Here is a 13,659-nt window from a genome sequence, read left to right as displayed (position 1 = left end):
GCATTTAAGTGGTCTCTGGGGATCGCGTCTCACAAAGACCAATTGTGAGGACTTTGGATCTCTGCTTTTCATTACATTTTACATTTACTTCTTCAGGTTCTGGCTTCAAATGAACAGCAGTGGGGGAGCGTGCAGTGGTTTTTTAGGGGACGTGACTCACTAACTCAAAAAAGGAAGCATTTAGCGCAAGGCTAAATTTTATTTCATCTTAACCAAAGAGTTCATCTTTTTGGTTGTGTCTGTCTATGTTTTTTGCTTGGCTGGATGATGCCATTTCTGTGGGTTTCCAACACTTTGTGGAGATCTAAGGCAGTTTTTTTTTTAAAAAATAATGTCCTCAGATGCCACAAGATGGCCAAAGCACCAGCTAATAAGAAGTAACTGGTGTCAAGGAAGTACAGTGAGCTATGGAATTTTGAATCAACAGTTTGAAGAATTGATGGAAAAAGCTATTGGAATGCCTGCTGGTTTTCGTGTGCAGAGTTTGATAGCACCTACATGAGGGAAGGAGCTGGAAGAGGTGGTGACCAGGATGTGGAGGGTCTGAGAGAATTTTTGCTTGGATAGGAGGGTACCAATAAAAAAAAAAAAGTGAATATGTATATAGGTTATATTTTTATTTTTTATACGATTTTTAATATCTTTGAGTATATGTTTTTTCTTCTTATATATTTCTTATATATATATATATATATATTAGGGGTGTGAATTGCAGAATACCTGGCGATTCGATCCGTATCACGATTCATAGGTCATGATTCAATTCGATACAATTAATCCCGATACGAATCTATAAGTTGATTATTGCGATTTTTACTCAAATTTAGAAAAATACTAATCAGAACAACAACTTGTAAATGTACACTGTAAGATTTGTAAGAATTTGCATTTATTCATCTGAAACTTCAGGCTTATAACTGTGAGTATTCAACACACGGGTTGCAATCGGTTTCATGTTTGAACAGCATTGAAATAAAATATTAAGGCTTAATGTTCCATTAATATAACAGTCTTCCATGCTTAAAGTGTGAACCCTAACCCAAAGTAAGACATTTTGTTGAATATTTCCATTTAAAAAATTGATGTTTAAACATCGATTCGGCTGCATATCGAATCGATTCGGGAATTACGCATTGTAATATCGCGATATATTGCCGAATCCAACACCCCTAATATATATATATATATATATATATATATATATATATATATATATATATATATATATATATATATATATATATATATATATATAGACGTATGTGTGTGTGTGTTTGAGAAATAATACAATGAGAATGATTTGGAATTGATGAGAACGTGTTTTCACTTCCCGCCGCCCAGTGACAGAAAAGAAGTTTACCTTGGTGACGAAAACTCCCTGAGCCTCACCTTCAGTGCCAAAAACGAGGGAGAAGGCGGAGCGTACGAGGCGGAGCTCTACGTACGGCTTCCCAGAGAGGCCGACTACAGCGGGATAACGCGCAACAATGCGGTGAGAAAGACGATGTATGATGCAGTCTACATATTTGCTCAACCTAGAAGAGGTTAAATGCAACTTTTTCTTAACAATTCAATACGGTGTGATCATTATGGCATCTCTAACACTAAATTGATGAGTGAAAAGTGACCACACAAGTTGAAGGGTTGTTGTCTTTGGGTGCGTTCCAGAGTCTGACTCAGCTAACGTGCAGCTATGAGGCAGAAAACGAGACCCGCTTCCTCATATGCGATCTGGGAAACCCCATGAAACCTGGCACCAGTGTAAGAACTCATTTATTTATAGCAGAGAGAACTAACACTGTTTTTACACTGCCGTGACATAAAACTGATTTAAAACAGAAAGAGCATAGAAACCAGAAAAAGGCCCATGGTCTCTGTTTATGATTGGATGCAAGCTGTAATTGCTGAAAATGTGCATAGGGTTGGACTATTTATTTATTTTTTGGTGTAAACAGTATCCATTTTTTGACACACCGTCTTGGTTTGTGAGCGGAGACAGGCTTGCCTGATTTTTTTTTTCCTTTTTCTTTTTTTTAATCATTCCAATTTGGCAAGAATGTTTGCAACACTCTTTGTGGTGTGTTAAATTTAAAAGGCATTTATTTTGACTTAACAGAACAATTAGAAAATGCACTGTAGAACAGTTTCTGGTGTCTAGTAATGAGCTAATGCAACATAGCAACGTGTAAGGTATCTTTTTGTTGTTGTTATTGTTGCTGTGTGGCATTCCATTCTGCAATTAATCACATATTTCCCCCCCCCCTAGTTTTGGGCAGGTCTGCGGTTTACTATTCCCAGACTCACAGACAATCATAACACTGTACAGTTTGAGCTCCAATTAAGAAGGTAGGTGGTCCCTTTTTTCAACATAATTAGGCTTGAGTGACAAACACAAGCCATTTGTAAAAGAACCCCACTAAGATGCATTTGTCGTAGTTTTCATAGAAAAGCAGAGGTGGCAAATCCAGGTCCAGAAAGTGAAAAAACCCGAGCTGCCACAGTTTTGCTCTAGCCTCGGATGCTAGCTAGCTAGCTAGCTTCGATGGTGCTTGTTTACCTTTTAGGGCGCTAGCTAGCTAGCTAGCTTCAGGGGCTAAAGCCAAGCAGGGTTTTTACTTTCTGGACATGCATTTGCCACCTCTGTTGAAAAGGAAAAATGAGATAATTTTCCTATATAATATATAATTTGAATGACAACAACTCCTAATCATTTCAATACTTCATCAACGCAATTATTTTTCTAAATGAAGTTCGGTGGGGTACGTCTTTATCATTATTTATATGAAAATGACCCAGATACATTTCCTCTTTCGATTAACTGTCATTTGATCACTGTATCGTAATTCCTTGTTTTATCAGGCAGCGAATATCTGTGAGGCTCTAAAATATTCCTCTGCTTATGTGTCTGCTAGTAAAAATGCAAATAACTCTGAGAGTGAAGTCGTTCTGTTGGAGTTGGAGGTCGCTGCACTGGCTAATGTCATTCTGCAGGGGTGAGACGTCTCGAAATTCGTCTTTTGTGTCTTCTACTTGGGCTGGCACCAAACTTTGACATCATTTGTTTCAGGGTTTCCCGGCCAGAAAAAATCTTTCTCCCTCTCCCCAATTGGAGTGTTAGTCAGAGTCTGACGGACGAGCAAGACATCGGCCCCGAACTCCAACAGGTCTATGAGGTACCGTGTCTCACAATTTTTAGCCCGAAAAAATGGTGGGAATCTGTCTCAAAATTAATGAATTGTAAAGTCCGGATTTGTTTTTAGAGAATTGAGAATAGCTTAATCGATTTTAAATTTTATAAAAACTTTGTAAATTATAGAATTATATCACATACATTTTCAATACATTTTTCATGAAGAATTCGTGTTGTAAAATACTCCCCTCCAAAAGTATTGGAACAATGAGGAATTTGATTTAAATTCCAGCCATTTCTTTTTGGAAGCAACCGTTTTCCATCTTGGCCTGTTGCCTCTGTAGTTTTGTTCAAAAAGTCTCCGGCGAACATGTAATACTTTCATTCCTGCCTGCTGAAGGTCGTTGCTGATCACTACCAGTTGTTTCCGGGTCTTTCTTCACAGCTCTCACAAAGTTTCTGTCATCAGCTTCTGCAGTTCTCCTTTGGCAACCCGTTTGATGACTGCTACTAATACACTTGTGGTTTCTTTCTTCTTCTGACTGTTTCTTGCTAATGTTTGTGCAGTGAATCCAACGTCTCTCATCTGCACAACTGCTTGTTTTTTCGGCCATACGGAATTTTTACGGTGCTCATGTTAGTTGTAAATCTAAATGTAAAAAGTTTGATATTTAGGGCAATTTTTTAAATTTTTTTTTTAATATTGGTTTTCATGTTGTTTATACCACCAACGAACATAAATGTAGTCTAATCCAATTCTGAAACTGAGAATAGACATTAAGTGCTCGTTGTTTGAATAATCAATGTAATAGGCTAAATTGGGCCACACACACTACCTTTTCCCCATTTTACATTATTATTATTATTATTATTATTATTATTATTATTATTATTATAGAAACATCAATGTTCTAATTTTTTTTTAATCCTCCACGACAAAACACTGTAATTAATTCAAAAAATTAATATGTCGCCCAGCCCTACCTGCAAGTCACATGCTCCAATACTTTTGTTAAAAATATTGTAAAGCAAAGATATGGATCTTGTCTCATAATCGTCTTTTTTACCAAAATGTTAAATGAATTGACCTCACTGTTCCAATACTTTTGGAGGTAAATGTGTATGATTAACTAAACGGACTATCATTGTAGTCACTGCTTGTTTACAAATACTGAACTGCAGCCATCTGTGAGTATTTAGGTTAATGGTTCACAATGACTTTTTTTTTCTTCTCAGCTGGTCAACAACGGCCCCAGTATTGTCAGCCAGTCCACATTAGAGGTGCGATGTCCTCTCAGGGCTCACAGCCACGACCTGCTCTACCCCGTGGAGGTGCTGACTGAGGGGCCACTCAGCTGCTCCTCCGAACACACCCTGAATGCACTGAAACTCAAAGTGAGAAATGGCTAGACCGAAGCAAAATATACGCCTCGGTCTTAAACTGTGCTGTATGTACGGTAGGCACTTCCTGGTTCTGCCAATGACTCTTCATGCATTTGTACACACAGCTTCAGTCTCCGGCTTCGAGTCCCTCATCTCTGAAATCCGGCTTGGAGCATCATATTCACAAGCGGGAGGTCAAAGGTCCCATGGCTGGACAAGGAAACTTGGTGATTTAAATAAATAAATAAATAAATAATATATATATATATATATATATATATATATATATACACACTGCAGGAGGGAAGTACAGTGCAAAGCTTCTAAGTATTTGAATTTGCATGAGATTAACACAGGAAATGGTAATATAATGAGCCCTGGTCCACATTGGCTGCTGCCTGCTGTGTTGAGGAAGTGAATTATCTCGGTGGTTTAGTGGTCTGTTTGTTGCGCATCCTACATGACATGACGTCTGTTTTTAGACTGCCCATCTTTTATGTCGTTCAACCACATTAAAGATGTCGCCAAAGAGAGAAGACATCTTTTTATAATTCACTTGTGTGACGAGAAGCCATTGAAGCCATTCCATTATGAGACGGAATAAATAAAAGTCCAGTATTGTTGAATGCCCGCATGGGTTATGTGTCCTGTCACAGACCTGCTCTACTGTGGAGTGCTGGCGGCTTAAGTGTAACATCGGGCAGCTGGAGAGAGGAGCCAGCGTCATCCTGAGCGTTAGCTCCAGGCTTTGGGCTGAGACTTTCCTCGAGGTGAGCACAACTTCCTCAGCACCGAATTATGAGCCTTCATGTGGAGAATCTATGACGAAAACCTAAAGACCGATTATACTGCCCTCTGGTGGAAAGTGTGAGACCTCACCCTGTATTTAATGCATCATCACTAGATGCCTTTTGAATTGTTTTACTTTTGTATACAAATACAAATTTACACTGTGCAATAAAGACTCACTCCAAAACAAAACAAAACAAAACAAAACAAAACAAAACAAAACAAAACAAAACAAAACAAAACAAAACAAAACAAAACAAAACAAAACAAAACAAAACAAAACAAAACAAAACAAAACAAAACCGTTGTTAGCCCCTATTTATTTTAAAGATGCAATGGAAATTGATTAGATTCCTACTGCATCAATAAACCAACGGCGCCATCTAGAGGGGTCAAAAAATATTGCAAGTGCAATAAACTTGTGATATATTTTTTTCTCCTCTAGATTGTGCCCTTGGTCTAAAAATAAGACTAGTGCAATGGAAATGAATTACATTTTCACTGCATTGTTAAACCAAGAGGGCCGTCTTTAAGAGTCAAGATTATCACAAGTGCTTCATGAAGCTTCGTTTGTCCATCGCCAGACAGCACTCTTTGTTTAAAGATGCAGTAGAAATGTAATCCGTTTCCATTGCACTAGTCTTACCTTTAAACCTATGGCACCATCTAGAGGAGAAAAATATATCACAAGTGCTTCATGAAGCTTCATTTTGCCATCACGAGACCGTTTCTGTGTTCATGTGCTTCTTCTCTGCTTGTTGTCAGAGGGCCCACAAACAGTATGTTCTGGAGTGTTCTGTTCAGTTCACTGTGGACAAGATGCCATATTCTATTCTTCCAAAATCCAAACAATCTGGATCCAAAAAGGTCAGCCAGCTTCTTTTGTTCACGCTTGTGAGAGTGTTATTTGTGACGGGCTTGACTAAACGGGAGATGACTTTCTGTTGTTCAGGTGGCGACGTCAGTGCTGTGGAATAAAGCCGACAACCTGTTCTACGTTCCGGTGTGGATCATCATCCTCGCCGTTCTAGCCGGGCTGCTTTTACTCGCACTGCTCATATATCTGCTGTACAAGGTAACAAACTCTTATTTATAAAACATCCAATTCGAACCTCATTTTGAACTTTTGATTTTCAAGAAGATTCTGTACAAATAGCACATTGTGAGTTGATATATAGTCTGCCCTACAACTTTTCAATGGTAGTTGACACAATGAAAAGTCATCACTTTGCGGCTTATGGAAGAGTGTAAATTTAGTGCTGCCTCAAAATACATCCATTAATGGCTAAACCCCTGGCAACAAAAGTGAGCACACCTCAAAGTGAAAATGTCCAAATTGAGCACAAGTTGTCATTTTTTTCTCCTCAGAAATCGGAGGGGTGTGCTCACTTTTGTGAGATACCGTATCGTTTAGTTGCAGACACACGGAACTGACTGAATTGAACTGATAGGCAATATTAACTCATTCACTCCCAGCCGTTTTCACTGAAGCAACCCCCTTCGCTCCCGGCTGTTTTGCTGGATTTTGACTGATTTTGCAAGGTTCACAGAATATTGTGTCGACACGTGTGAACATACAAAAGAAAGATTAGTCCCTTTTTTTTTTTTAAATAAATGTTTTGAATATTTGTATGCGTTTTCTTTTTGCAGCAATTAGCATTAGAATATAGCTAAGTTTCATCATTATTCACAAACCTGTTGAAAACACTGTCAAAAAGAGCTTTTTGCAACATGGCCCTGGCTGATCTCTTATACTCTGCTGACACCTATTGGCCATTTTTTTGTAATAACGACCATCGCTTTAGGCAACCTCTTCAGGTCAGAAGCGGTATCAAAGCCTTCTGTATGCTCTAGTAAAAAAAACAAAAACAGAAAACAGGTATAAAAACGTTTTTGGGAGTGAAGGACAAAGTATTAAAAAATGTATTTATCCGTTTTGGGGTTTGAATGATTTTTTTTATGACATTTACTTTTCACTCGTATACGGAATGTTTTGACTGTAACATAATTCTTTATAACAACCCAATTTAGGTGCTAGGCAATATTATTGATCCAAGCCTATATTTTGTTTGCAATCAAACAAACGTGTTGATTTGTTGTCATTATGTATCCCTTCAGATGGGCTTCTTCAAAAGGTCCGATCCATACGGTACCACCATGGAAAAGGCCCAGCTCAGACCGCAGGCATCCTCAGAAGCCTGAATCCAAGATGGAGCGCAAACAGAAATATTATCAAATGCCTAAATTATTAAATGAGACGTTGAAAGGACGAGCAGGACATCTCGACGGGTGTTGGATCACTGGACGACGCGTTACCTGGTGCTGCACTAAAATATGAGGAGGGCGTGCAGTTGACGGTGCACTGCTGTTGAAGACGTATCATTTTGTTCCATCAATGTGATATGGATATTCTTCAGATGGAACCAATTTTGAAAGGAGGCTCAATATGTCTGTCTCACCTGACTTTTGACCACGCGGTTCCGTTACATTCAGCTTCAGAAATGGGATGGATGGAGATTGTACAGGCATAACATTTTAAAAATCAAATTACACTCAACTACAAAAATCAAAAATAATCCTTCATGTTGCATTAACAATTTCGTTAACCAGGCTACTGTCAGCGTCTGATACAAGCGTTCATTTGTTTTTTCCTGCTCACTAAATAATACACACTGGTCCTTTAAAGGCCTGTTTCAGTCCAAGAAACACAAACAAAGGGCACTAACGCTCTGGTATTTCTTCTCTCTCAGTCCAGCTCACAATTTAAGTCTCAGTTTGGTACTCTTTGACGTCACTAAAAGGAAATAATTTCATACCAATAATACTGTCGTTATTTATGCCATGGTGTCTTTATGTGAAACGTCGTACTGTACTGTCTGCAGGACAATCCTGATCAAACTGTAATGTTGAACTTGAACATTTCCTCTCCCATATTGGGAGCTTACGTTGTTTATTGTAATGTATGATGTTTATGTGGCCTCGGAATAAAGCCTCATTTTGTATACCCATCCTAATTTGACATATCTTGGGTAGAGGGAAAAGTGCCGCCTGTATGTGCCTTTCAGCATTCACGGTGCCTTCACAGATGTGCAAGTTATGCATGCCATGGGCGCTAAACACGCTCTCATACCGTCACAGAGGTTGGCTTTTGAACTTTGCGCTAATAACAACCTGGCTGGCCTTTTTCATCTTTGGCTGGAAGGAAACGACGTCCATGATTTCCAAAAACAATTGGAAGTGTGGACTCGTCAGACCGCAGCACACTTTTTTAAATTTTGCGTAAGTAGATCTCAGATGAGCTCGGGTACGGGAGAGTGTTACATTCACTTGGGAAAAAAAACAACCCCTACTGCTTTTATGACTCATTTTTTGGGGGGGACATATGTTTTTTTTTTGTTTGTTTTTTTATTTTCTGAATATTTTTTTCTGTTTAAATAATTTTTCGGAATATTTTTTTTTCTGTTTAAATCATTTTTCTGAATATTTTTTTTCTGTTCTTTTAAATAATTTGTTCTTATCTTTTTCTTAATAATCCCCTCATTTTTATTTTTTTTTAATGACTCCAAAAAAAAAATTCAGTAAACAGGGAAAAAAATCTGAAAAACTGAAAAAAAAAAATACACAAAAAAAGCTCCCCCCAAAAATAGTCAGAAAAACACACTAGTATTTTTCATTCACATGAATGCAATACACTTTCGTACTCGGTGTATGTTTATAAAAAAAGAAAAGAAAAAGTTTTTATTTTTTTTACGGTCATCATGAATTCACCCATTTTATGACATTTTCTCCCAAAACGCCGCTGCTCATAAGGTGATGGTCCTGCATTTAATTCTTATTCCACTATTGCAATATTAATCCGAATCTCATGTTTACGACTTGTGCGTGCACGTAGAACATTACTGCAAAGAAAGTTTTTTACTTGATTTCATCTTTAAATGAGAAGAATTCTGACCTATAAAAGAGTCCTAGCATCTTAGTTTGTTTTTCTATTATTTGATTAGTTGTTACATCTTGAATCCCAGGCATGTTATTTATGATCACAATACCACACTTATGTTTGCTTCCATAATTATTTTTTTTTTGATCAGTTGTTTGTGCTGATGGTGTGCATGCGTGTTTCTGCTGAGTTGCTCCCTCCCTCCCCACCCTTGCAATAAAAGCCCGGCTGGCACAAGGACGCTTCACTGCAGAGGAGCTCAAGTGTCCCGAGAAATAGACGGAACACCGGACTTGTCCTTTGGAGTCGTGAGTACCGTAGACGTTGTACATGTTAAGACAGAAATGGATGAGTTCTGGTCTGGAGTGCGTATGAGTATGCATACATCGTATGGTATTGCGCGTGCATACTGTCAGCAAGGGTGGATGACTCAGCTGATTATTTTGAGTTTGGCGAGGACGTGAGTGAAGCGGAGACTTTTGTCAACAACCATCCAAAAAAGTGGTCATGTTGATGTCAAGTAAAAACAAGTCGATGTACACTAGTGCAGGCCTGTGAGTCATCCGCGATGGTTTTGTGCTGACTGAAATCGCTTCTGTCAGCCTGACGACTGACTGATCCTCTGTGATGCTCCCTATTCAGACACGGAAAGAAGGTGGCTTTTGCTCCATGTGTTGTGCAGTGAGTCAGCAGGCCGGGAATTAGCGCTTTCATCAATGCAGGAGCAAATAATCCAGTCCAGGCAGCCCATGTTGACTTTCCAGCTTTCAGTAAACTCATTTATGTAGTCGTTTTGTACGGTATTAACTGTACCTTTTACCCATATTAGAAACGTAAAGAAATTCCTGCCAAACTTACTAAAATACATGTATGTAGTAGTACAGTAGTACTATTTTTTTTTTTTTTTTACTAATGGTAAAGGACACAACAGGTATGGATTTCAATTTCAAATTTTATTTAATTTTTTATTTTGTCACTTTTTAAAAGAAAAAGAAATGAAAGGGGATAGAAAGAAGTCAAATTTGCGTTATCTGCCCCTTATCATCACAAAAAAATAATCAACACAAAATGAATGACAGCAAGCAGCCAAGACGCTTTCATGTAACAATTCTATAAAATAATAATAATATATATTTTTCATCGTCCTTTTTGTTTTGTTCTGTATTTAGGTTTTGAAAAAAATATCTGTTCTTCTTAATTTGTACTCACTTTCCCTTTTTTTTATTTTTAAAAAAGATCGATTTGTATATTAACTGGTAAGATTTCATGATGGGTTTTATACATTATTTTAAGGCGGTTAAACTCCATCAATTCATTACATTTTTTAAGTTTTTAACGACACAAATAGCACGTTTCTGTAGAAGAAAGATGAGTTCAGTGTTGCTTGAAAACGCTGAACTATAGGAGATGAGATTAAAATGCATCTTCTGAATCGTTTTTTTCTTCATTCTGTCCAGACGCCGCATGGTTAACACATCATGGCCATTAATCTGATCAAGAATCCCAATGGTGAAGGTAAGTTGCCTTCCGCTATAAAATGGGGATGAGATTTTGCCTTTTTTTTTTTTTTTTTAAGGCTGTGCATTTCCCACCCAGAGCAACTGGAATTCTGGGAGCTGACAGAGAACGGTGGGAGCGAGTGGATGGTGGAGGACATGCCGGGAGACTGTGGACATGACTTCAGTGATACGGCTGTGATGAAATACTTTGTAACCTCCTTTGAGTGAGTGTGAATTACATATCTAGATTATTATCATTATTATTATTTATATTCACATGCATTTCTGGACAACAACTGGAATGTTTGCACAATTACTTCAATGACGTTGGTCGACAAATTGTTCCAGCTTTTTCCATATCATATAATGTAATGTGAAAGTCGTCTTAAAAACTTGATTGGTAATCCAAATTTCAACCCTGTGAAGCCTGAAACACGAAATAATTGACAGAAAATTCACATTCTTTGAAAATTGAATCTTTATTGGTCCTTTCGAACAAACCCCCAATTTCTTTTTCTTTTTGTTGAAAATCAACCTCCACATATGACTTTTGATTTATATCAAATTAATTTAATCCGTTTACAATGCTTAGCATCCATAATTTCATAACAAACTTAAAAAAAATAATACACAGACATATAAACCATTTTTGTAAATAAAATAACACTTGACTGATCCAGAGTTTCATGATCTTTTATACCTGTTGTTTCAAATTGTATACACTGGCATTTAACAGTTTTATTAAAACACGTATTATAAAAAAAAGAAACAAAGGTAATTTCACATTGTATATACTCATAAAATGTAAAAAAAACAACTTCTTCAACACTTGACAAAGTTAATCAGGTGTCTCTCGCAAAGATCACTGGCGGGAAGCCAGCTGATGGGAAATTACTGCCCTCTACAGGATTATAAGTGCAGTGCATGTATTTGATCCAAAACATGCGTTTAAATTTAAATAATATATATTATTATACTGATAAAATAGAGAGCTCAAAATGTCACGTTATATATATGACATATTTGGCATTAGACGGTTTTACAGAAACATTTTAAATAGGCAGCAGGATAAAAATCCCGAGCTGAGACAAAAACTGAGTGATAAATAATCATCTTGTTTTCCGTTCTAGGCTGTGTCTGAAGAGACAGGTGATCGATTTGTTCCAGGAAGGTTTCACTTGCGAACAGTTGGACGCCCAACCCGTCGTATCAGTTGAAGACTGGTGAGAAAATAACAAATGGCTCATCCTCTCGAAGCGGCAAACTGATATTGTACAAATCCGGCAGGTACTGCGGCAGGCAGGACAGCGGCTGCACCTACCAAATAAGCGTGAGTCTGCTGGATGACAATCACGAGGTCATGCAGGAGTTCAGACCCGAACCCGTCACTCTCGACCCAGACTGTGACGACTGTTCGTGGAAGCAGGTGAACAGAGACACAAAACCGACAACATGGCCACGATTGCGTCGAAGTCACGTGTTGTTGTGCTTCCGTCTCATCTCCAGGTCAGCCACGCGTTTTCGGAATACGGTCCCGGTCTACGGTTCATCTCCTTTGAACACGGAGGGCAGGACACAAAGTACTGGGAGGGCTGGTTTGGAGTCAGGGTTACCGGGAGCTCTGTTACTATTCAAGTGTAGGCAGAGGGGAACAAAATGGAGAGAGGATTTCACTTTTTGTCTTATGTCAAACCTGCCTCTGTTTTTGAAGGGGTAGCGATGCGGTGTGGCGTTCCAAGTACTATGCAAATATACCACTAATAAATAGATTGAATAAACTACAAAATGTGTCATCTTTGTCAAGTTCACTTTATGAAATGATCCAAATTGTGGACCTGATTAGACGTTTTCCACTTTGACACTCATCGCCTGAAATGATGTGTCCAACAGGCCTCACCAATTTGGTGCCCTACGCATGTAAGAGACTACGTCTAAGTCGCTTTTTAAGAAAAGATTGGTGTACAATCTGAGATCAATAAAATGGTGTCAATTTTGTTACTTAAAAACAATTTTGTTAATTTATTATTGTAGCTAACAGTATAGTGTAGAAATGCATTTGTTTCAAATAATGGTAGTCACCTTTAGGTAGGTAAAGCAACAATTTATCAATTGCATATATACATTTCTGTCAATAAAAATCAACAATACATTTTTACAAGCTCTCAGATTGTGCCAGTTATGGCCACTGAGTACTACGCTGTAAAAAAAACAAGCAAACTGTAATATAATAGAATTTTACTTTTTCATTTAAACTGTTTCCCTGTATTTTAAAAATATAATTTAATTTACAACATAAACTCAGATTTTACATGTCAAATGTAAAATAACAGGAAATCACTGTAACTGTAAAATCATACATTTGTTTTTACAAAAAAAAAAAAAAAAACCTCAATTGGAAATACATATATTGTTAAAATACGTTCACACTGTGCATATTTGTCCACCAAGTATAGATTTCATGAGAAATAAAATTGTGGCCGTCTGGTGACCCTGAGGTTGTGGGTTCGATCACCTTGGTGAACATGTTGAAGTATTTTTTTGAGCAAAATACTGAACTTCTAATGCTGTCATCAGAAGATGAATGACTAGTCAAAATGTTAAGCTGTTTGAAAGCCTTCTAAGGGGGAAAAAATGCTATATTATGATGTTGCAATTTTACACCAAATATCTAGTTATTGGCCATGTTTTGAAAGATGAATCACATAATTTTTTGGGGGTCATATATAATACAATTACATAAAATCTTGTTAAAATTATAGTTTAAAAACTGTACTTTAATTATGGAAAATTTTTTAATTTTTTCTGACGCCCCAGCTGCCGGAAAATTACCATCATTTTTTTTTTTACGAGAACATAATTTTCTGTTATTTCACAGTATTTTTTGGCACCCTAGCTGCTAGTAAATAAAATAAAAAAAGTTT

General features: G+C 37.5%; 2 protein-coding genes across 2 annotated transcripts in view; both read left to right on the top strand.

The window, feature by feature from the left end:
* The window catches only part of LOC144056934 (integrin alpha-5-like), a 32,537-nt gene extending 24,226 nt beyond the window's left edge, over positions 1 to 8,311 (top strand). The window contains exons 20-30 of the mRNA XM_077574091.1: positions 1,342 to 1,492; positions 1,669 to 1,761; positions 2,267 to 2,346; positions 2,913 to 2,993; positions 3,068 to 3,173; positions 4,367 to 4,525; positions 4,639 to 4,740; positions 5,170 to 5,283; positions 6,068 to 6,169; positions 6,255 to 6,377; positions 7,421 to 8,311. Of these exons, the coding sequence (XP_077430217.1) occupies positions 1,342 to 1,492; positions 1,669 to 1,761; positions 2,267 to 2,346; positions 2,913 to 2,993; positions 3,068 to 3,173; positions 4,367 to 4,525; positions 4,639 to 4,740; positions 5,170 to 5,283; positions 6,068 to 6,169; positions 6,255 to 6,377; positions 7,421 to 7,504 (1,195 nt within the window). The 3' untranslated portion in view covers positions 7,505 to 8,311. The remainder of the gene's footprint in view (positions 1 to 1,341; positions 1,493 to 1,668; positions 1,762 to 2,266; positions 2,347 to 2,912; positions 2,994 to 3,067; positions 3,174 to 4,366; positions 4,526 to 4,638; positions 4,741 to 5,169; positions 5,284 to 6,067; positions 6,170 to 6,254; positions 6,378 to 7,420) is intronic.
* Positions 8,312 to 9,452: 1,141 nt separating this feature from the next.
* On the top strand, positions 9,453 to 12,518 carry fbxo2 (F-box protein 2). The gene is made up of 6 exons (XM_077573707.1): positions 9,453 to 9,547; positions 10,697 to 10,754; positions 10,836 to 10,962; positions 11,869 to 11,961; positions 12,026 to 12,164; positions 12,245 to 12,518. The coding sequence occupies exons 2-6, from the start codon at positions 10,718 to 10,720 to the stop codon at positions 12,377 to 12,379; spliced, it is 531 nt and encodes a 176-aa protein (XP_077429833.1). The 5' UTR covers positions 9,453 to 9,547; positions 10,697 to 10,717; the 3' UTR covers positions 12,380 to 12,518.
* The last annotated feature ends 1,141 nt before the right edge of the window (positions 12,519 to 13,659 follow it).

Source organism: Vanacampus margaritifer, chromosome 8 (assembly GCF_051991255.1).
Source record: "Vanacampus margaritifer isolate UIUO_Vmar chromosome 8, RoL_Vmar_1.0, whole genome shotgun sequence".
NCBI lineage: Eukaryota > Metazoa > Chordata > Actinopteri > Syngnathiformes > Syngnathidae > Vanacampus > Vanacampus margaritifer.
The sequence above is the reverse complement of the archived record's forward strand: the minus strand, read 5'-3'. Positions and strand labels throughout refer to the sequence as shown.